This window comes from Tyto alba, unplaced genomic scaffold, assembly GCF_018691265.1.
Source record: "Tyto alba isolate M040663 unplaced genomic scaffold, T.alba_DEE_v4.0 Super-Scaffold_29, whole genome shotgun sequence".
NCBI classification, from domain to species: domain Eukaryota; kingdom Metazoa; phylum Chordata; class Aves; order Strigiformes; family Tytonidae; genus Tyto; species Tyto alba.
In genome coordinates this window covers 10262441-10287180 of record NW_024881303.1, presented here as the reverse complement: position 1 = coordinate 10287180, position 24740 = coordinate 10262441, and the positions used below count along the sequence as shown (strand labels likewise).

Below are 24740 nucleotides of genomic sequence, written 5' to 3'. Positions count from 1 at the left end.
AGCTGGAAGAGCGACGGGCGGGCGGGGCCGAGCGCCGGCTTGGCCCAATCGGAAGACGGGCGCCGCCGAGTTCCCCCGTCCCCCGGGCGCGGCTCTCCGGGAGGCGGCCCCGCCCTCGCGGCGCGGGGGACGCTGACGACGGCGGGGCGAGGCGGGGCGAACGGGCACGGGGCGGCACGCGCGCGGCACGGCCGCCTCAGGCCCGGGGGGCGGTTGGGGGGGGGGGGGCGAGCGGACAACCCCGGCCGGGCTGGGGCTTCAAACCGACCGCCAGCCCTGACCCCAGCCCTGCACTCCTCCCCTCCTAACCCCTCCCCCCCTTTATTTTTTTTTTAATTGGTTTAAACTCGTCAGTCTCTGACAGAAATTGCCAAATTTAAGAGGAAGCGCGAGGGCCTCTGTAAAGCAGCATTCCTACAACTCCCATTCCCAGGGTAGTTGGGAAACAAGGCGCACACGTCTCTCAACTGGCGCTAAAGCTACATCAAACATTGCACAATTCTTTCATAAATATTCACTTCATTGTTTCCACACCCCCCCCCCCGCCCCTTCAAAGATGGTTTTGGTCATGCTCAAACCTCTGATATTTGCTTTCCACGGGCATTTGCGTAATCAAGTTGTATTGGCACAAGTGCTTGTGCAAACGAGATTTCAAAATCTGATGTTCAAGTGTTTGTAAAGATCGATTTTGTGAGCCTTTGTCAGACCCTACCATGGGTTACCAGATGAAACCCCAAAAAGCTCCTCAGCTCTCAGAGATGGTTTTAGATTAATTTGTAGGACAGTAAAAGCAAACAAAAAATCAAACAGACAGGTTCCTCCTACATTGAATGCACGTGCAGACCGAATTCACACACAGATTATGTGTTAGTCTAATAAATACTACAGAAACACTTGCAGTTGTCCAGTGGGGAAAAATTACAACTTTGATGGAAGACGAGTTGCTTTTTGTGATTATTCAGCTAAATAAAAGGGATGTTTTTCTGAAGCCCCTCGCGTCCAACAGATTTTAACCCTTGTGCTTCCCGCCGGGCATCAGCGAGGGGCGGGTGACCCGAGGGCAGAGGTGCAGGGAGCTGTAGCTGATGCCCGCAGGATCCATCGCTGGAGGCGAGGGGAACGGCTCCCCGGGGCTGCCTCTCCCCCGCCGCCGATTTCTGGGCCACAGCTGTGCTCTGACCCTGCTGCCGGGGGTCGGGAGCACAGGAGGGGAGCGAGTGCTGCTGCATGAAGCATTAATGAATCCTTTTTGACATGCTGCCGGGGCTGTGTTGGAGAGGAGGATGCCTCCCTGAACACCCTGACCCCCGTGGTCCATCTGCTGCACCAAGCAGGGGACTAGTGGCAGCGCTAAAGGGGGAAGAGTGGACCAAATATCTCCCCTGTACTCTTTCACACCACACGCTGTGGCTTAAGTGGAAGAGTAACTCTAAGATGTTGAGGATTCCTCTGTCTGCTCAAGTCAGCCAGGGCCAAGCCAGAGTCACACCAGGACCAACCCCTGCCATATGCCAGGGATCAGCTCCAAGGAACAGAGGATAGGCGTACAAAGGTAGCTGGTGTAGAAGGGGCAGATCTTGAATGATTATGTCTAAGGCAGCATATAAAGGGGTAATTTAACCAGCAGCACCACCAAAGTGTTTGATTAACTTGAGCAAAAATTAGACTTTCTAGACTTGACCTCCCTTGACCAAAACTATACGTTCTCCCGGGCAATCCCCTAGCAGTGGTACAGCAGATAATTCATTTCTCTCTACAGCTACAGCAAGTTAATGCAATTCCTGAGCCACTCTGACATTCTCCTCCTGTTCAGCAGACCTCTCAGAAAAACACCAACACCAGTCACCCTGCTTTCCCCACTCTGTCTTAAGTTACTAACCTAATGTGGTCAGCTGTTTTGTAACCAGTTTTTGTTCTGTTCCATAGAAAGGGGTGCGTGTGCTTTCTACAGCAGGCATTTCTAGAAAGGTCAGTTCTGTTTCATACATACTCTGACAATCTATGAAAAAAAATAACATCTTTGTTTAAATACACGCATCAGAACTTTGGAGTTACAGCCTAACGTATGGAAAAATTAATAGAAATTACACAAAATACACTGATTATTTGCAAAGGTTTTTGTCACTTTTCTGCTTGTGTCAACAGTAGGAGTCATGTAAGAGAACTGGAAGCTAGTTCAGCTTAGCAATGTTTATATCCTGTGAAACTCACATCTTAAGCTAGAGGAGCCATGCTTCTCTCACAGGTTTAAGAATTCAGAGGTCTGAGCTCACACATAAGGTCTTTCTTGACAAAAACTTTCTTTAAAAGGTCCTTACTTTCTCAAATGAGGTCATGTTATAGGAGTCTTCAATGCTCACCCATTTTGCCTTAAACTAACCTTGAGGCAAACAAAGGACTTAACAACATGATTATTTTATGATTTAAACATAGCCTTTCAGTATGACTATACTCACCACAGCAGGCCAGGATAGCGTTCTCATGAGAAGCATCTTTGCTTTTGCAGCAAATTTCACATCAACCAGAAAAAAACCCCAACCCCAAACCAGTCAGGGTCTCTATATAACTCATCTGAAAGGACTGCTGGAGGTCTGCTACTTCTACTTACCTTCGTACTAGGCATCTATTCAAAAACACAGTTCCAGGAACACAGGAACTAATGAAGACTGCCTGTGATTAATTGCCTCTAAGGTACAATCTCTAATTGAAGCTGGTCTCATGCCTGGAAACTTATAAATGTCTCTCCCTTATCTAGATTACTGAATATTGGTACAGAATGCGGTTTTCTTCTGATCTTTTACTTCCATGCTTAAAAAAAAAAAAAAAAAAAAAATCTAAAAATGTAGACTGTGAGGTTTGCCAGATTTGGTTGAAATTAATTAGCTGTTCTGAAGCTGAATGACAAAAGAACCATGTATGCCATACTTGCATAGAAAATTGAGGGTAGTGGCTACTGCACTAAAGCCTGGTTAGTTTTACCACCTCTTTTTGATGGTAAAGCCTCTGTGAACTACTAACTAATCCTACATGAACTCAAGTTTGTTTTTTGTTTTTTTTTTTTTTTTAAAAGAAGCCAACTCAAGATGGTAATTAAAAATTCCCAACAATAACACATTATTGAATATTTGTCAGAGTACTAAAGACATTATTCTGTTAAAAGAATCACAGTTTACAAGAAAAAGTGCTTTCTCCCTATACCTTTCAAACAAAGCAGAGACAAAAGCAAACCAACGTTACTGGGCTTCAATTTAAACAAATAACCATTCAACAGTTGTATCTTAAACTTCAGTCAGCTCACTGGACAAAAAACCAATCCCAACACCCAGTACTTTCCATATCTAGAATTTCTCTCAGTAATGATCTCAAACACAGAAAAGTGAATTTGTTATAAGTACTGTTTTTCTCCTCTGAGTATTAAACTCTTTCGGTGTTTTGTGTTTTAGCAACATACCTGACCTTCCCTTTAGAAGTCCTCTTTTGGAAGCTTGCACAACCTGTGGTTGAAGTTACGTTTTCTCGATCTCCAAAACTTGTCTGTAATTGGCACATGAAGAATACAATATACTGCTCCTTTGTTGTAGCATTTTACTATTGCAGTACGTACTTGCCACTTCCCACATGCTTCCAGGGAACTTCCAAATACAGCAGACGTGGACACAATTTCTTTTTAATTCTTTTTGCAAGAAGTCATGTAATCACCTGTATCTTCAATTATTCTTTCCTAAAAATATGACAGTTGAAATTACTGAATGTTTTCCCTGCAATGGGAAGTTGCCTCTAGCCTTATATTTTCTTGTTGACATGTTGGTCGTGCATCAACATTTAACACAATAATTCTTTAGGTCATAAAACACTCATTTGGGGGGAATCTTGGTTAAGCGAAGGAGTAATTGTTTTTGGTTTTTTTTTTTTTTTTTAAAAAAAAGCTACTGTACAAGGTTACAAAATCATGTCAGATAATGAAATTTTAGTATTTTTCACTGACTTTAAAAAAAAAACAAAAGTCAAGTCACTACAGACATCTGAAGTAAATCTTTTTCCTGACAACTTGAATTATTCAGCAGGTTTTCATATCTTCATAGAACTTCCTTGAAAAAATAGGAAAATTTATGTTAACTGTCAACTTTGCAAGACACCAAAAGGAGTTTAAACAGTCCTTGTGAAAGCTCATAGTTGATCAAGCCAAACTGACAAAAATACATATTTTCTGAAGATGTATATTTCATTTCTTTGGAACTTGGTGTTTTTGTATGTTTAGTATTAGTCACAGTTTGTGAAATCACATTTAAGAGTTGATGATGAATCAAAATTTATCATGATCAGTCATGGTTGTTTTGCATAAGGGACTATACAGCCTAGGCCTGAGACGTAAACATACTTTCACTTTGAACAAAGTCACTTTTGAAAGGATTTTTATTTGTCTTACCCTAGAAGTCAGCAAATAAATGGATATTTTTTTCATCCTAGCTCTTGACAGTTTGTTTAGTTGTATGGGAATATGGAGTAAGTTGCCCAACTGTAAAGCAGTCATACACTCAAATCAGTATTCTGAGGGACAAGACATCCATAATGGCCTGATAATTACAATATAAAACTGTACTATCAGTCAATTTACAATAATACTTTTTAAATTGCCTACTAAAGCAGTCCAGACATAGCTGAGACTTCAAAAATCATGTAAGGAAAGCTTTGAAAACAGGTAATTCCTGGTGAGTGTGAAGACTCGCAAGTGAATCCCTAACCTGCTCAAGGCTGAAACCACTCACTGCTGCTCCGCCGAGGCAGTCTGGAAAGGTTCTGTTCATCCAAAGAAACGACTCCCTCTTCATTTACCAAATTTGTCCCTTAGGCAAGTATGGCTACATTCATAGAGACAGGCAACATCTTTTGCTAGATCAACTCACAGAGCTGCAGAAGAGAGAGGGGATTTAAAAAACCCCAACAAACACCAAATGAATAGGGGAGCGGTAAGCAGACAAGTGCACGAGCCACTGTTAATGCGACCTGGATCCTGCCACTTCTTCGCCAAACGCCTTTGCTGTATGCCTGAGCTCCAGAAGCTCCACGTGTTCTGGATTTTCTGGCAAGGCAGAAGAATTAAAACCACAGGCACATAGGCAGAAGGGGAGAGATATTCGACATTACCTGAGGAGGAAGCAAATTTGATGTTAGCTATTTGCTTGAAAATACTTCTTTTGTGCAAGTCTACAGCAGAGTTATGTCATTCAGACCAACAGCCTAATTTCAGACATGACATTGGCTGCCGTGCAAGTTTCATGACTCTTTTCCTTAGGAGTACATAAAAGAAAAAAAGGCTGCTAGCAGTGGTAGCAAAATCTGACAGAAGCCTATCCTAATTTAACAGAGATTATTTCCTATCTATATGTTCAAATTAAAAAAATCACCACCAGCAAGTATAATTTCTTGCCATTTGTAGTAACAGTTCACAAAATAAGTAATTTAAAATTCACCATCTTACAGGCACTCTAGAATTTCTGATGTCTCTCAGTATCTGAGAGGAATACAGAGGGGAAATATAGTGTATTAACATTTAAGAGATGCGTATTTAGCTATGCTTTGGACTAGCAAAGAAATGACAATGCGAGTTAGAAAAATAAAGCATTTTGTGTTTTTTTTGGTTTTGGTCTTTTTTTAACAGAAGTGACGCTACCCAGCACGAGCAGCTGAATTAGACTGAGACACCCCAATAAAGCAGTAGGGAGACAGGCTGATTTTACAGACTGGTCCTTGCAAAGTCAGAGCAGTTCGAGGCATCTAGGCACACATCAGTTCTGTACGGTGACTGTGCAAGTTTCAGCAATACAGATTCTTATATCTGCTGGAGACTTGAGCCAAGATATCGGGCATGTGAAAACATGTAAGATTTGGCATAGGTTTTAAGAACATAATAAAACAGGATACACATTTCTGTTTAAATGCTCAACTACATAAATGCACACTTACCAAATACATTTCCTGTTAAGCCAAGTAGTCTATACAAATTGCTCTAACGAGGCATAGCTTCCTCAGTAAAGGAACAGCACCCACCTAGATGCTTTGAACAGCGAGGTGCAGATACAGTTATAACACACATGCATTCGACATACAGTTTAAGAGTTATAAACAAATTATACTAATTCCTACCTGTAACATGGAGACTGATGCACATTAAAGAGGTGGGGGAGAGCATCTTTTAAAATATCTTAACATGCAAGGGGGGGCACAGAGGAACACCCACAGTTGTTCAAATCTGTGGGCTTTCAGCTACAGTTCAGAGCAGTTTTGGGGAACTTTCTCAGGGTGACAGAAGATACTTAGTTATTCAAAACAATGCTACTGTTCCCTTTATATAACTTTGAAAATGACTGGCTTTCTGCTTTACCCTATGGCATCTGCTCTCTGATTCAGTGGACCAAATCACACAGAGAAAAGCATGAAGAAAAATTTCCTGTGGATTTATAATTTTGAAGCAATCTCTAATACTACATCAGTATTTGTATCCTCCTGAAGCAGGATGTACTACTGCAACACCTTTCAGTTATGAGTGATATCTCTGTTGATTAACACACAGTATTGGCTTGTTTCTTTGGTCCAGCTATATCATATGGACTGAATTTGCAAGTGTCTATATGGTATTTCATCCTTTATATAAAGTTATTAATCAAGCTTTAATTGAGGAAGCAATGTTTAACTACTACAACAACCAGAGATTATCTCATGCCAAGTTTAATACAAGAAACATTTTCAAATCCACTAAAGACTCACACCAACTGCATGGTTTCATGCAACTGTGCTAATATGCATTCAGCTGTCGAGTTTGAAAAATATAGCATTTTTCCTCAAACCAGATCCTTCTAAAGCACTTGTTAAAATCATATGCTCTGTGGTCTCCTTTTGCGGAGGTGACACTGGAAACACTCCCCTGCCCCCACCCTCTCCTTTTTAGGGGTTTCAGAACCTGAAAAGGGCAGTGCACAGTAGGTAAGGCCACTTGTGGGAAGGCAGAGTCTGTCAGACGCAGAACGTAGTCTCTTCATGTTCAGCTACTTGCTGGGTTCAGTCTACACAAAACTACCAAGTTACTGGCAGGTGTCTTCCCCTGGCACAACCAATGCTAACACAGTCCAGAAACCAATCAACCTTTTCACTCTTCTCTACCTCCCTGCTAGTTGAGGGCTCTTCCCCAGTACCTGCTTGTGAAGGTAAACATTTTCATTTTGTAACAAAATCCTACCCTGTACTTCATCTAACTCTTTCCCCTGAAAAAGTCTCATTGGGGTAAGCTTAATTATATACACTCCTAATGTGAGTACTTTAAGAACAGAACACCATCCCATGTTGTATTATTTTTTTGTTATTAAAAAAAGCCAAGAGGAAACCCTTGGTAAGAGTGGAGCATATTAATTATGACAAGACATCATGACATACCAGTTGATATTTAAAGGCCACTAATAACACTTTTTGTAGTAATTAGTGCAAGATAGTTATCCCATATAAACAAATATTTGATGGTAGACTTCAGTGATAAACAATTCACTTGATGACATTTACATATAAATACACATAAATAAAAACCTACATAATTTAGGTTCATAGTTAAAAAAAGCATGGTCTGAAATGAATTAAATGTAATTGTATCTAGCTGGATCAAAGCTCTTACTCTAATGATACTCAAGTATACGGGGTATGAAAGCATAATTGTACAATTCTCAATTTAGTAAAGTACTACTCTATAAAACAGAATCATGAAAACAGCTCTTACATTTTAATGTAAAGTATAAAATCATATATTTACATTTACATACACTTTACTGAACTACATTGGGTAGCTCACAGTAAAAAAAACATCCCTTTTTGAAAATCTTTCAAAAAATACATCAACTGCAGATATGATCAAAAGTTACTAAGTTAGCAGCTGACATAACATCTGTAGTAAAAATATATTTTAGGAAAATACCTGGAAAAATCTAAACACCAATAAACACTTTAAAACTATTTTTGAAGTAAAAATTGTAGGCAAAACCACGAATAAGCTAGCTAGGATAACAAGAACTATTGCATACTGCTCTTTAAGAGCCATGTAGCGACTTAGAACAGAAGCAGCAGATATGGTAGAAGTTCTGTGGTGTAACAAAGTGGAAACCGGAGGAAAATAAGAAACCAGTTACCCAACTTCTCTCTATGTTTATTACCATTTTTACTGGGAGGAGTATAAGAAAAAGATGAGAGAATCTCTCTCACTGAGTATATCCTCCATCAAAGGCTGAAACAAATTGGTAAAGGGAACCCAATTTCAAGAGCCTTGGACCCCAAACTTAAAAAATATTTACCGTATGTACTTACAGTTCAATGGGCAATAAATTGGATTACACTACAAGTTGCAGGTTAACTTCAAGAGTTAACACTATTTTGCAATATGAAGTGCTTTTTAATATATATATATCTATATAATATATAGATATGTGTAAAATACATGTGCAGAGATTTGATAGAACAAACTGTGGAAATAGCTTTCTAGAGTCTTTTCTTCCTATTAACAGATCTTTATCCCCTACACAAGGAGTTTCAGGATTCAACAAGGATTTCCACAATATGATCAAGCTCATTAAGATCAGATTTACAATTAGAGTTAGAAGCTGCGGTTGTGGGAGAAGAAAACGTTTCAAGCCCATCACAGTGTCCCATTTTTGTGTTGCTCATCATGCCTGTTAACATAGTATCAAGATCATAGTAAGAATTGTCAACTTCTGAAAACAGGTCTTCAACAGAATTAGGACTTTTATTCTCCAGTGTCTCAAATATTTGATCTAATGATTTTTGAAAGTTTCCTTTATTTTCCTGTGGATTCTCCATTTCCCATATGTTGCTCTGCATGTTTCTCGGAGCTTGCACTGAAGAGGCTGCTGACATAGTTTCTGAACTATCTTGTGCCTGGTCACCCTCAAAGTCTTTATTGAAAGTACTATAGCCTGGAACATGCTTTCCCTCAGCTTGCTCCCTAGATGAACGACAGAGGATATCTGTTGAAACAAGACGATCCAGGGATGCCTGCCCTGTACTCTGTGTATTTATCATCTGCCAAGTCCCATCTTGAGTCATTTCCTCTTGGATCTGCCGTACCGTGTTGGCTATAAGTACCGAACGACAAAGGTTAGGTTCAACCAGCATGTGACACAGCTGAAGTTTAACCAAGGACATATCTAAAAGTGACTGCCGCTGAAGATTATATGAAGGAATAGCCTTAATACCAGCCAGAGTTCCTTCAATATCTTCTTCGCCATCAAAACATTTTCTCTTTAATCCTCGCACAAACATTGTGTCCTGTTAAGAAAAAAAAAAAAAATTCTTGTACTATGTAAACAGCTCAAGAGGGAGGTAAAAAAAAAAAAAGACTAAAAAACAAAACAGAAAACTTAAAGATTAAATAGCAAATTCTTTTAAGATAGAAACATCAGAATTGTCATACCAGGTTATAGAATGGCCAGTGTGGTACAACAAGGGTCAGGAGCATATGGACTGGGTCCCAAAGACGGCACTCGGGAACCAGGGGTGAGCAGGTCCACAAGTCATGGCATCGGAGAGAGGCAGGGGCTCCCAGCTCCTGGCTCCCATTAAGCTCCACACTTGATGGAAGTCAGGAGCCGCTGCTTCGCACAGAAGCAAACATCTCAACGGCTGTATTTCACCTACTGGAGAGGCAGTTTCTCCTCGCTCCTCACGAGTTTCTACTGGCATGCTTAACCTCTAATTTTGGAAATAAAAATACAACCTGGCACACCATCTTTAAAAGATTTGACCCCTCCAGAACATCAACATGCCTAACAGAGTAACATGAAGAAAATACCATGGGTAACGTACTTGAAAAGGTTAGCTTATTTTGGCTCCAGGCAGAGTAAGATCTAGATTTGTTCCCTATAACTTGAGACATTCAACTGAGGTACTTAAAGCAGTCCTTCCAGTTCCCTTACTCAGGTGAGCAAATGAACTGTGTCATTCCAATATGAATTGTGCAAGTCCAGTAAGGATAGGTACAGTCATCCCCTGTATGGGCTTCTGTACTTCTTTCCCAGATGACTACAAGAAAGCAAAAGTCCTGTATTCCTAGTTTAGGTTCAGCAGCTAAAAATAAGTGGGGTGCATCCAGGCTGTTTCTTATTTACAAGTAAAAATCACTTGCTGAATTTTCCAAGGTATGACTTTCAAGTACTAGCCTCCACATCTTCTTCTGAATTGCACTAATTTTGACAAAAGTGGCCCATGCAAATATTGCAGCTGATCTCTTGAAATACAAAGTAACTGTTCTTTTTTAAATGCAATAGATGTCTTACAAAAATTAGGCTGCAAATGAAAGCTAGTACCTGATCTTTACATTTATGTACCTTTGTTATGTCCTTTCTAACTCTTCTGTCCTTTGAATTTCTGTTTGCCCAGTATTTGGGTATTTTTATTAATGTAGTGACCCAAACAAAGTTTTTCAACTAAGAGCCGATAAAACCAAAATACTACTGCAGTGTCTCTCTGTATCATTTTCCATTTCCCTTGATAAGCCCTAACCTCTGCCTTGCTTTTCTGGTTGCTACAGTATGTTCCACGTATTTTCAGAGTGCTCACTCTCAGCTTTTTCAGTCACTAAAAATCCACCAAAGTACAACATTGTTCCATTCAAAATACACTACATACTTATCTACTCTGAAAACCTGGGGATAGCACAGTAGCTAAACATTTGGTCTGACTCTGTACAACATTCCTTACATTGCTGTATATATCCATGAAATAATCTTTCGATGCATTTGCCAACTCTTAAATATTTCTTTCCACTGAAGGTACAAAACTCTTTAGAAATCATAATATGCAGAGACTACAATATAGCATATATGAACTTGGACTTATGATCACTTTTCATAGACTTCTTAAAAGATGTCCCTGGATTACCAATATATAAAATGCTTTGGAAGTTTCTTTTAAAATTTTCTTCTGTAACCCAACATATCTGCATTATTCCCATTAAATACAACCCAAGTTTTCGCTTGATAGTGAGTTTCTCTGATTTTTTAGATATTCCTGCAACTTCCTACTGGAGGATATCTCATTTAATTTTCCCTACAAAGCTGTATGTACAGTACTTTCTAAACACACACACTCCATGTGAAATTTGACCTCTCAAGACATCTTTTGAGACTACTGATCAAGCATGTATGAGTATGTCATCAGACGTTAAACACTGCAGAGTTTGAGGCTTCTTTTATTTCAACTTATATTCTTATGAAGAATAACTAAAACTTCAACTGAATGTTAACTTGGTTTTCATACATCTACTATTTTAAGGCACACCAACAGAAGAACAGAATGCGGCACAAAACCTGAAAACCTCAATACATCATACACACTTGGGTGCATATAAGCAGAGGAAAACATGTTTAAAAACTCTTAAAGGCAAACTTTTCACAGCATTCACTGGATTTTTCTTCTATAGCATTTACTTACAATTAGTATCTTGCAAGATAAAACCAGTTTTTTTGTTACCCTGTTCCTGAAACTGCACAAAATACTAGAGTACAATTTCACTTAAGAAGCAAAAAATCACATACCAGTAATTGTGTTTGATGTAGTCCTTCCTCTTCTCCCATGCTACTGAGCAAGAGTCCATACAGTAGAAGTTAGAGCACCACCTACCAAGTACCAGGAAGCAAGATGTTAGCCAAGTACAGGAGATGCAGAACAAAATAGTTTCCCATTTCAGACACTTAAGACCTCTAGATTTTGTCAATTGCTTCAGTATTTCTATCCTTGTAACACACCTACAAACTTGCTTAGTACTGTTAAACACAATCTAGAGCTAGAGCACAAAGGTGATTTGTCCAACAATACACCCAAAATCTGTGACAGGAGAAGGAAACTGTCAGTTTAAATCCAAGTCTTAGGCTATTACCCTGACCTTTGGACCAGCCTCTCCCTTATTGCTACAACTTTGTCATTTAAAGAGCAAACCAAATCTTTAGTGATCATCTGAAAAATTTAAATGTGCACAAAAGCATGCTGAAAGCAAATTTTCATTACTTTTACAGCAAAACTATACAGTTTTCAATTTTGTTGTACAAAACCATGTATCTCTGTAGCATCTAGACAAAAAGAGCAAGCATGCACAAATGCAAAACTGAAACATAGCAAAACCAGGGAGGATTTTCCTTTACCAACACCGAAACTTTATGACTAAGATTTACTTTGCAAGACAATAATGAAAGTAATGACAGTAATTAAATTGTTGTAACTATAAAGGCTGAGTTTTTAAAATACATTTAAAGCAAAATAAGATTTGATATACAAAATACAACTACCAAATACATGCAATAATTAATTACTGAAACCTAAAAGAATGCTGTTTCAACAGGCTACAAAAACTTATATGATAAAATATGAAAACAATTCAGATACTTTTCTAGACATGTCTGTACAGTACAAGACAGTTCAGTGTCTGCAACTGAAGTACATACCTAGTAAAGAAACAAATAAAGAGAATGCATACAGACATCCATTTTTGTTTTCTATTGTGACTGGTAGTAAAAACTGTTGAAGAGTGCTTGCTCTCAAAATTGGGGAGGAAGGAGGTAGTTGACAAAGGACTTGGGGAGTGGGGGGCAGAAAACATTTTTCTCAAGAAGCTGCATACTTGTTAAAGTACAACAAAAAAACCCCACCTCAAGCCCTCTCAAGTCAAAATCTTTTGACTTGATCCCCAAGTCTCATACTAAAATGCTGTTATGTCATAGAAACTGTATTTCAACCAACTCAATAGTATCAATTCGCTTTTATTGACTGAGCTCACAGCAACATTCAATACAGGGTCACTACACAACTACAGCTCCAGTGAGACACCAGAATATCAAGTCAATAAGGTATTTTCTTATTTCTGTCAAACACCTTATGATGCTATAAAAGTTCAGAAGTTTTTGCTCCCCGGGTATACTTCCAAAACACTCCATAAATGAAGGGCAATCTCTTTGAGAGCCTATATATGGTAACTATTTGAATCCTCCAAATTCCTACTAGATATGCTTTTAGTTTAGGGCAGGTGACAAGGGCATAAACTTTGTTTAAAAAAAACCTAAATGAAACAAAAACCCACAAAAACCCCCACAACAACTACAGATAAAGATGGTGCAGTCACAAGAACAGTAAATGAAAATATTTTCTGATGCTATTTTGGATACCTGACAATTTTAGAAGAAAAGGCTTTGGTTGTTTGCTTCCCAAAATAGCAGACTGATACAGGAAGGGAACATTGATGAGAAGAGATCTTGGTTAAAATAGCCATTATCATGTCCACAAGCAAAAAGACATAGGGGCTGTTGGCAGAGCAGTCCAGTCTGTAATCTATTAACATACTAAAGAAGGAAAGAGTTTTCCCATGCAATACAATAATGTGTAAGATGTGCTGCGTGTGATTCCAGGTTCTTCCCTAGAGCGATAAACAAACTATGTGGACCTTTGTTACCATAAAGAATATGCCCATCTCAGCAATCATTTCTTCTAATTCTATTAAGTGATGTACAAGAGCGCCTCAGAATCTAAGTTCTCAATAAAAAAAAATTAACTTCATAGCCATTATCAGATGCAACTAAAAGCCTGCAAATAAACAACCTCCCCTATACTTCCCTGCAATATCTCCAACAAGCACTCACCTCAAGAGAATAATAAATTTAAAACTTAATTAAAAGGTAAGTATGTTTCTCTATTGATTTACATATTAACACACTCAAAAAGGTATTGGCCACTGCGTAAAACCTGTTGGTACAGGACAGCAAGACTCCTGCTGCTTTAGAGTCAAGTTGTTCAAAACTCCCTGATAATTTCAGGCAGCATCTGTCTCTGTCCAAGAGGCAACATCCAGACTAGCTGTATTATCTCCCTTCTTCCACTACTATCCAAGTGTCAAGAGCCCAAACTCAGGGTGTTGAACTTAACCACTGTCTGAAATAGCTGTACAGAAAAAGCTTGTCAAGGAGACATGAACTGTATGTAAAAAGGAGTTTTTGTGGGGTTTGGTGTTTTGTTTTTTTTAATAGTAGCACAGGGAACTCAATATTATGTAATTAATTTAAAGTTTTGCTTTTGGGATTAACAAATTCCCAGTCTGCTTTACAAATAAGATGCTTGAAATTTGATCCAATTCTTACCAGAGTATCAACTTAAGCATTCCAGATACATGTAGTAATATGCTGCCAAAGATATATTTAAATACTTAAGAGAAAAAGCCAATTCCTAAGAGTTGGGGTAATAGAGAAAATGAGAAATTTTAGCGCTGTTTGTCTTTATGAAAAAGCTGAAAAGAACTACCTAGGCCAGTGCTACAGGTTTACCTAAGCAGGGTGTGTTTTTTCTTTTTGTGCAGAAACAAGCAGAGTGACCATGGTTAGCATGGGAAGGTAGGAAGGTATTTTATCTCCCCTCTATCACTCTAATCCCCCTCCAACTCCAAAACTGTCCTTTTTAACAACTGTGGGAAGAAATCAAAGCTATGTGTAATGGTGAAAAAAAAAAAAAGACGGAAAGCTAGGTACTGCTGTTTAGGCAAGCGTATGTGTGCGCATGGTGGTGTTATGAGGTGGGCTTGCAGACACAGCAGCGGGCTGGCAGGGCCAGAAACATCCCTCTTCGAAGCGGGACAAAGGCACCTATAAAGCACTAGGGCTTGGTCCACCCCCCCGGGCGGAGAGGGCTGGCTGGCACCTCTCCAGGAGACGAGGGCTTCGCGAAGGGGCACTAGCTCCGAGCAAGGGCGGGCTGGGAAGCTAGGGCAGCCACACGCCGAGGGCCGGGGCGGCTGCCGGCGGTGCGAGGAGCAGAAATCTCGTTAAAACGCAGGCTACGGAGACGGGGGGGGGGGGGGGGGGGGGGGCGGCCCGCCGGAACCGGCGATGAGAGCCCGGGGCGGGCAGCGAGCCCCGGCGCACGCGGGCTGGGGAGGGAGAGCGGCGGCGGGCAAGGCGGGGATGAGCCGCGGTGCCTGCGGTCGGTGGGTCGGGGTTGGTCCCCAGACAACGGCACGGCGGCCGGCGGGGGTGGAGAAGCCGGCGATGAGGGTGCGCGGCTAAGGGAAGGGGGCCGAGGGGAGGAGAGGGAAGCCCGGCGCCGGCGGGGAAACGGGCCCCCTTGGCCGGCCCGCCCGCCCCGGACCTCCTCACCGCTCCGGGGACGCGCCAACGGCTCCCGGCGGCGGTTACTCATCGTCCCGCGCTGCCGGCAAACGGCCCGCCGCCATTTTGAATCGGCTCCCTCCTCCGCGGGCTCTGCCGGCACCGGCTCGCCGGCCCCAGGCGGAGCCCCGGGGGGGGAGAGGCGGGCAGGCCCGAGGCCCCGCACCGCGCCGCCGCCCAGCCCAGCCCGCCCTACTCACCACCTCTCCGCCGCCACCAGCGCAAGAACCCCCGCTCCCGCCTCACCGACCGCTCCGCGCTTGAGGGAGGGGGCGGGACTAACTGTAGAGACCGGCCCCGCCTCCCCCCGCCCGCCATCTTATTGTCAAAGCCCACAAAGGAGCTCGCTTCCTCCCCCCCGCCCCCGTCTTCCCGCCGGGGGGGCGGGCCTTTCCCGGAAGCCACGCCTAGAAGGGAACGGGTGGCTGCTATTGGCCGTCGCCGAACCGTGCAGACACCGCTCGCAGCTGCGATTGGCGGGCCGCGGTTGCCATGGCGCCCGGCCTCTTCCCGCCCCCCCTCCACCAGGCTCCGCCCACGGGAGGCTGTGGGGTAGTCATGGCGCCCGAGCCCTGCCCCTCGGCCCTGAGAGGCCGGCGGGAGGTGGAGGCGGAGCCCCGATTTCAAACGGCAGCCAAAGGCCCGCGGCGCGGCTGGGCTCGGCTCCCGGCCACGGGCTCTGGCGGGAACAGGTTCGGACTTGGCCCCGCACAGGGAAGTCGCGAGTGGTGGGGGTGGTGGCGGCCGCCTCCCCCGCTGGGCCCGGCCGCCGCTTCCCTCAGGGCCGGGGAGCCCCCGGCGCCAACCGCCGCCGGCCCGCCCTCGCTTCCCCCTGCCGCCCCCGGCGCTGCCGCCCCGCGGGGGGTGCCAGCCCTCATGACTCCATTCGCAAAGCTTGTGGCATTTCCTGTTTGGGCCTGGCCGCCCAGCCCCGGGGTTCGGCAGGACGGGGACGCCGCTTCCTTGGGGCGAGGGGATGGGGAGAAGTTTCACACCCTTCGGGAAGCCGCAGTCCCAAAAGCTCCAACCTCCCTGCCGAGCGACAAAATAAACCCCAAAAACCTAAAGCTTTGAACGCTGCTATGACTTCCAGCTCGATGCTGCTGCACATCTGCAAGTACTTAGGCCGACCGGGCGTTTCTCGGTCGCTTTCCCGGTCTTGCAGCTACGTGCCGGCTGTCTCCACAGCAGCCGGGAGGAGGGCGGGGGGGGCCGGGCTTGACCTGGCTGCGGCTGCCGGGAGGGAAGCGCGGAGGCACCGGCAGCTGCTGCCCGGGGCTCGGCGGGGGGATGGGGGGGCTGCTGCCCCGGGAGGAGCTGTGGGGCGGGCAGCGAGCGGAGAATGCAGATGGAGAAAGGGTGGGCTCGGCAGCAGAGGGGGGGGCATCAGCTGGGCCTAGGGGCTGAGGTTGGGTAGGAGAGGCTGTAAAACAGCTGTGGCTTGATACGAGAAAGCAGGAGGAAATAACGTCTCCATAGCACAGCAAGATCTGCTTTTGGGTCAAGAAAGCTTACAAAGTGCAGTACTTCCCCTTGTTGGTTTGTTTTTTTTGTTTTGTTTTGTTTTACAGTTTCTTCACTGTGCTTATGGCATCATGGTGCAAAAGTACGAGTCAAAACTTTGTAAGAACGATACCACAAAGAGAGATGTTCTTGTGCTCTCTTCAGTTTGACGTTGGCTTCTAGTTTTGCTGCAAAGAATTCAAATAGGTAATCCCACAAGAAAACTTGCAAGAACCTTTGAGCCTCTCCAGAATTCCCTTTGGAGGCAGTGTGGGTGCTGTTCCCTGGAGGATCACTGCTAGAAGGGTTTATTAGTATCGCTCTTTCTACTGATGGCATCGTGTATATAATAAGATACATAAGTTCCTTCTCCTTATGTTTTCTTTTTCCTTTTAGAGATACAATGAGATGGTCTTGGCAGTTTCGTTTATATATTTTTTTCCACCCCTCATTAAATTCTCCAGTGAAACGAAAGGATGTCTGATGGCATAGAAACTACATCATCTACATTTCCGTTTAAGCCACTGAAAGAAAACTTGTGAAAGGTTCTCAGCACTTTGTCTTCTTTGAAAATTTGAGAAACTATTTGTCTCATCGAGGTATGATGAGATTTGATTATTCTCAGGAGAAAACAACTCACATCTCATGTGGGAAACAAAACTTGAAAAGTCAAAATGGAAAAATCTGGACAGACTTATGCAAAACAATACAGCTCAAAGTATTTACTAGAAAGCAAGCAATCTCAGATAGGACTAAAATAGAGTTATAAATAATTTAATTGAATTGTAACCATGCTGATGTTTTTCAACCTCCTACTGGTTTCAGTAAATGAAATTTTAACACCAGGGTTAAAATGAGGAGGTGAAAACCCAGTAATTTCCTTAACAGATAATTTATATATTGAGAAAACTACCTCAGCCCATGGAACTTTCTCAGCTAAAATAATCTCCAAGCAAAAGCAGAACTGATGCCTAAATTAAAGTTGACATTCTAGAGACAAAGCATGGAGCAGAACTGCAAAGCAACCTGACAGGGGAAACCAAAATGAAGATAATAGCTGCATACAAAAACAAATAAAACAAACAAACAAAAAACCCCAACAAAAACAAAGGGGGCTGGAAATTACTGGCCAGAAATGGCAGGGGACTTTTAAATCAAGAGGTGATTCAGAATATGTATTCAAAGCTTCAGAGAGTCGAGAGGCATTGCACCTAGTGAGACACTGCAGAGCAACCTGCTTGCTGGTGAAATGACTGACGCAGGTGGCGGGAGAAAATGATGCCAACCAGCTCAGCAGATCTTTCCGAGGAAGACGGGTCACCACTGGCACCCAGCAAAGTCTTCAGAGCAAGTGGTAGTCCTGAGGGGATTTAAAAGCACTGGCAGCCTTTATAAAAGTGTGATTGCTGAAGACAGGTGAACGGGATGCCCTTTTTGTGGGAAAACGGGAGGTCTGGGGCTGGTTTAACAGGAGAAGGTGTTGCCTTGACCTCCCTGAGCAGGTCCAAGGTGCAGATCCATCCTTAGCACACAGTGGGGTTTACTTGAGCTGGGGCCCCTGCCCCAGAGCGGGAGGGCTGAGCCCCTTCCCTTTGCTGGGCAGTGGTTAGCTTGTGCTCGGCGTGGACGAAGGCCGGGCCCGGCTTCAATCTGCGAGAGCTGCGTGTGCGGATGGGCTCCAGCCCTGCAAGCCCTCCAGCCCTCGAGCAGCAGCGGCTGCGGGAGCTGTGCTGGCAGCCAGCTCCGGCTCTCCCCATCCCACAGCCCGCCTGCTGGCTGGGGAGCCCTGGCCTGCCTCTTCCTCTGGCGGGGGCTGGTACTGGGTGGTGTGACCTGCGTGCCATGCTGGCTGGAAAGCAGCCACTGCTCCCTCCCTCCCTCCCAGCCCCCTTCCTCCCCTTCTGGAGCAAGCCTGTGCTGGGCTGTGCTTGATGCCTTGGCTCCTTTCTCAGAGCGGTTCAGCCCCTGCTGAGCTGGCCAGACTTTCACACATCAGTGGTGACGGGAAGGCTGGTTTGGAGTTGGACAGTGTTTATAAAACTGCAGAAATTAATAGGAACTCAATGGCTGGGAGGAGGGCTGAAAATGCGCTTTTAAAAAAAAAAAAAAATTCCAGTTTATTTGTGCAATTTCGAACTGCACAAAGGATCTCAGTCTACGCCATTTCCACATTAGAAATTATTATAATAACAGTGGGTTTTAATAGTTTAAAGGGCTAATGTAGATAATCTTTCTGTAAGTGAATAAGAAACAGAAATATGTACAGAGTGAAGTTCCACACTTTCCACTGGATCCCTGTGCTGATACTATTTCTAGCTTGTGGAAAGGTCTCTGAGGGAGCGTTTCTTGGGCTGTGACAGGGACTGTCTCTTACTCAGTGTTTGTGTGAGGCTTAGCAGTGTTTCACAACTGGTGCTTCGTAAGCCCTCAGATAAAGAGGGTAGGACAATTAGTCAGGAGGTTGCTTAAGCTTTGAAACAAACAGTTTCATCGAGATAGGACGAAGTCTTGTCTAAATAGCAATCCCAAGCTGACAATGAAGTGTTTTCCACTCCGTACTCCTGCATGGCTGCCGTGTTTTCTGCCTGTGGCCCAGGGGCCCTGGGGTTTATGTAGCTGGGGGAATAGTTCAGAGTACGGCGCTGCAGTCAGAGGCAGGAAAACGTGTGCTTGCACTGCCGGTGCTTGGAGCCAACCAGACGTGACTCAGCCCTGAACTGGAAGCCGTGAGCTGTCGTCAGTGCGGTGCTGTGCTCTGGCTAGCGAGGCTGATTGAGAGACAAGGTGTGTTAGCTCAAGCTCTGGGCTGGACTGGCACGGCTGCATGAGGTTTGGAAGAGTTTTGGCTGTGATCCTGCCGGTTCAGAACGGGGACAGAGCAAGCTTGCCTCTGCCTGCTAAAGACAACGCGGACTTGCTCTGAGTCTGTATTGTTTCTCTCATAACTACTGTTTGATTAAAGCGCTTAAGATATGTTTGTCTTTTTAATTTGGCTCCCAAGTAGGGCAGGAGGCCCGCTTGGAATATACCATTTCCTTTAAGCCCAACCTGGCAAATTCTGATTACCTCCGAGATAGGCAGCATTATGAAACAATACTGAGTGCTTCTGCAGACAAGCACATTCCTGCAGCAGAGCTAGCCTAAAAAATCCAGGAGCGGGTGGAAGAAAGGCTGAGGAGGGTAGTTAAATGTGGCTGTTCCCTAAGAAGTAAGCCTGTTGTAGCAGCTCAGCTGGGCCCTGTAAGCCAGGTATAGGATACAGCTTCATTGTGTGCGGTCTGCAGTCACAGCACACTGAATTTAAGGGAGTCTGTTTTCATATCATTACAATGTGTTAATGTGTGGACCACCAAAGGTGGCTGAAAGTTCTGCTCAGCCGTCAGCAAGGGTAAGCTGCTCCTTCACTGCTCTGAGCCTGGAAGGGCTGTTGCTCTACCTGTAGAAAAGGGTTGGATGAAGAACAGCAGGCATCTGGTGCCTGTAAAACAAAGTGTTCATAGTAAGTGAATAAGGATTTGTGGGCTAACTGTAGCTTGATGTTGGATGATAATGATGCTGGCATCAAATGTTAGTGGCTTACAAAATGAGAATAGCATAGTCAGAGCACTCATCACACCACCTAATCTCTGCACCAGCTAATACATGTCTGAGTATGGCAACAGTTGGCTGGCTGTACTGGCTCAGCTGGGTGTTTGTGCTGGCGAAAACTGAAGAGCGGTAGCAGGCAGGTGAGGGGAGGGAGGGTGCAACAGTGGCGAAGCAAATCCGATCTTGGGCAGAAATCTGTCTGCCTCAGGCCACCAGCCTCAGGCCTTCGGTTTTATGGCTGTGGGTATCTGATCGATCTACTAAGAAGACAGGGGGATCAGGGGTGACAAGGGCTAAGAAATGAGTGCTTAAAAAGCTTGTACAGACTGAGAAACTCTGAGCTAAAACCAGCACCACTGTGTTTATCCATGTCAGCTAGCAACTTCATGGAACCGATAATAAATTGCTAAGAAGAGGTATTAATATGTTTTGACTGCAGGATGTACAGTGGAAACAGGACACACAAAAGCTGTTAGGCTTCTACTCGTCTGCAAACTCTTGTAGCCTGCCTGGCTAAAGTGGTTGTGTTGGAGTTAAGGACCTTTCACAGGCAGCTGTAGAAGTAACTGGCCATCAGTTTCCTCTTGTGGTGGAAAGGACCTGGAAGACAAGAGTGCCCTCATATTACAATATTTGTTTATGCTCCCCCACCACCAGGATGTGACAAAATAGAAATAAAAGAAATGTTTTCAGCAAGATTTACAGTTGCCAGCCAATTCAGAGAAAGTGTTCTCCATGGCAGGTGATATGCAAAACTACAAAAGCCAAAGGGGTTGCAAAGCATGCTTGAAAAATTCCACCCATGAAACCACAAATAGTGTGTATGCACACTGGCAGGCAGGGGCCAACAGCCAGTATGTGTTGGTTGTGGACATCTGCAGTAGGAACAAAGCCCAGATGATACGAAGTTAAGACTTTCAAAGCGATACCTAGCGAGATACTAAAACAGAAACCTAGTGGCAAAGCACCATGCACTGTACCAAACAGCAGAACTCTCCAGATCATGCAGTAGCAGACAGCAAAGATGGACTGTGAAGTGCTGAATGTTGTTTGGGGTTTTATTTGAAGGCTCCTAAGCCCTCTTCTGGATCATCGTGGTAGTTCTGTTTTATATTTGTGAGAGACAAGATTGTTTTGTTGTTGCAAAAGTGTTGCATTATAAAGGTTTTCTAAAAACTAAAGGAACACATCTACTTCTTTCATAACAAGGATTTTCTTTTCAACATACATTTTGGACACTTGAATGTATGTTGTCTGGTGCTGCTTAAGATATGTGTTCCATAGCTAAGCACAAATACCATAGGGTATGACAGTTGCTATAGCAACTAAGCATCTACTATTAAATAGCACCCACAAGCTCAAAAAACATGTGCAACCTGTCACTGCACAAGGCATTCCTTTATTTGCAGCAAGCTAAGTACCATATTTTCATCTCAGGAGTTTGTCTGTTTCTGATGAATGTGTTTGTGCTGTGCATGTGAAGATCTTTTTTCCCCCACCAGCTCTACCTTCCTTTGAAAACTGCAGATACTGTAAGAACAAAATAGCCTGAAGCAGTTGCAAGCTGAAGAAGTTAATGAATAATTCCTTTTTCATATATCCTTGAACATACATTAGAGTGTGGCTTTCACATCTTTTAGGCCAGATTTGAGTCTTACACCTTTGTTGTTCCGCATCTTTTGATATTAGTGTTTTGTTCTTGAAACCAGCCTTTTGGAAGGCACTGTGCTGTTTCTAGAAGCTGTGTCCCTGAAAATTACAATACCAGTGGGAAACTAATTTCTGCAGTAGTGGCAAATGGGAGAGTTATAATTCAAATCATAGTTAAAGCTAACAAAACTGTTAAGAATATGTAGGTCGGTTGTTTATTTTTAAATTTGCCTTAAAGTTGTTAAGCATTTGGGCCATGAAAACTAGGAGAATAAAGTAGAAAAATAAGAACACTGACTTTCTTTTGCAGTAACTTAATTCTGGTGGTTGAGACTTTAGTAACAAGCCATTAACAGCATTAGTTGCTTTACATTTTCCAAAACAGAAATGTGATTTTCCTTAGACCCGTCATAAATAATGAGAATAATAAAATCAAGCATCAGTAAGAGGAATATGCTGGTTATAGAAGTTTACAGTTTATCTGCAAATTAAAATAATCCTCTGTGCTCCTTGGAAGAGTAGATGAAGGCTGTGATGGTTTGTTGGAGTGTTTGATTTGCTTCCAAATTTTGTTTTAGAGTCTGGTGAATTGATAGTCAAACTGAAAAACTTACTGTGTCCAAATTATTGCTGATGATTTGATGCTGATTTATCAGATTTACACAGTCAATAAGAAAAAACAAATCATAAATTGTAGTAGGAACATAGCAATTATAGTTTAATGAGGATATCAAAAAATGAACATAAGAAATAGGTAAACTAAGATGTGAAAAGGCATATTAAAAATGTGAGTTTTTTGCTCTATTTTTTTCTGAAGAGAATGATTGCTAATGCCTGTCTGCCTTATCTGGTTAAAGGGCCAACCCAGTTAGAAGCATGGCTATGAACACAGGTAAGAGGCTATGAGCTGGTCTTGTTCTCTGCTCCGGTCCCATACCTTGGTGGGGATGACAGCTGTGACTTTTGTAGCGATACTTTTGTATCTACTACTTTTGTAGTGACTTTTGTTAACTCATGTCTCCTGGTGCTCTGTCAGTAGCCAGTGCTTTCCCAGCAATCATTTGGACATGTCTAATGTTAACGGAATAACAAATCTTTAACTGGCCTTATTTAATCTGACTAACAAATAGCACCAAATGCCAGTAGAGTTGGGATAAAGTCACCGGAGCTGCAGTGAGCAGTGGTGCAGGATGACGTGGAGAGTGGTTTGTCGAGGCAGGGAGGCAAGGTGGGGCTCCTGAGAGAGTTGTTCAGAATTTGCTGGGTGTTTGGATACCATAGGGGCTGGCTCGGCTGAACACCTTAGGTGATATGTTTGCCTCCTGAAACTTACATCCTCTCCGGGGAATCATGGACAGATCCTGGCAAGTTCCATCATCCTCCATTTTTTTATTGTGTGATGCAAAGGAATTGTCTTTCTCTTTTTCTCCCCATGATTCTTGCTTTTTTTCAGTTATTGTTTTTTTTTTTTGTTTTTGTTTTTTTTTGTTTGTTTGTTTGTTTGTTTGTTTTGTTCCTGTTGTTTGTATGCTTGTTTGTTTCTTTTTTTCTTTTTTTCTTCTTTCTTGTTTTTCTGCCTGTTTGTAGCCATATTTGAAAAAGGCTGCACGTTTCAGTGATAGTTGGATAAACACAGTAACCCAATCTTGTGTCTGCCTCAGCAGCTATCTGTATGGTAAGCATGAGTGCACGTATATGTACACACACTCATCTGTTTGGACTGTTTACCCAGCAGCACGAAGTCTTACAAATTTATGACTACAGGCTGCAAACTTAAGAGATATAAGAGAAACTGCGTTTTTTTCTTCCACTGTGAAGTCCACCATGGCCTACAGGAGAAATAGGCTAGAGTCTGGTGCCCTCTTGTGACTACCTTAAGCTCCTGGAAAACATCATCCAGTGATTTAGGCTCGATCGGGGCATAAATTACACCAGAAAACAAAAACTTATCTAAAACAAAAGCTGGAAGTATAGAAAAGGGGAATTAACTCCTCAGTGTCATTTCTGAAATGCAGCTTCTGCTGCATGGCTCAGAATAGAGACAGTACACTCACAACCCATAGCTGACTGATGTGTTGAATATTTCAGTGATATGTTGCGTTCATAAAGACTTTTCTTCACGCTAGTCAATTAGACATGATACTGAAGCATGGACAAGTCAGGATTATACATTATTATTGCTTTACATAATGAAAGAATATGTCCAAGCTACATGTCTACATATATTAAAAAAAAAAAAAAGAGATTTTTCTCCAAATTCTGGAGGTTTGAAGTCGTCATGATCTGAAAATATGGGCCAGCAAAAAAAGTTCATATTCACATTCAATTTCCTACAGCCTTCAGAGGAGGAGGGCTGGTTTCACAGCTTTGGTTTAACTTCATGTGGATTTATTTGTAATGGTTTTTGGTACCTCCAGAGAAAAAAAGGTTATTCTCTGGGATTTTTCCATGTACAGTATTATTTCTCATCTTGGAATTTGACCAAGAAATGGTTTTAGTTTCTGCAAATGAATGCTAAAATCCAAAAAGACAAATATTTAATATAATTTCCAGCTTCTTCCCTCTCATGAGAGGGGAACATTTCTGGTCAGAAGAGGGAGTGACTGGTCCTTGAATAAAGCAATCAGGGTCCACTCAGCCTCTCATTAGTGAAAGCCTCTTGCTGAGTTGTAAAATCACCCACGCCTTTGAATTCTGCTTTTGTGGACTACTGAAGTTACCTGATGACCTTTCGTTTCCCATCGCATCTTTTCTATTATTACATTACAGTCTGTCTGCATCTGCTTCACACCCCTGTGCACAAAG

The 24740-nt window shown here is 43.0% G+C and overlaps 1 protein-coding gene and 1 long non-coding RNA gene across 3 annotated transcripts; one reads left to right on the top strand and one right to left on the bottom strand.

The window, feature by feature from the left end:
• Positions 1–6710: 6710 nt before the first annotated feature.
• On the bottom strand, positions 6711–14123 carry CDCA4 (cell division cycle associated 4). Its single transcript, XM_032981702.2, is given in 5 exon segments — positions 6711–9321; positions 9467–9582; positions 9585–9744; positions 11589–11669; positions 13209–14123. Coding segments are annotated over 4 exon segments (1071 nt in total). The 5' UTR covers positions 11628–11669; positions 13209–14123; the 3' UTR covers positions 6711–8565.
• Positions 14124–15795: 1672 nt separating this feature from the next.
• On the top strand, positions 15796–21466 carry LOC116958879. 2 transcript variants are annotated; one of them, XR_004405523.2, is made up of 3 exons: positions 15796–16311; positions 16766–16904; positions 17094–21466. It is a non-coding gene; the product is annotated as an uncharacterized LOC116958879 (long non-coding RNA). The 2 variants fall into 2 exon arrangements; XR_004405522.2 differs by lacking the exon at positions 15796–16311 and having other exon boundaries at positions 16579–16904.
• The last annotated feature ends 3274 nt before the right edge of the window (positions 21467–24740 follow it).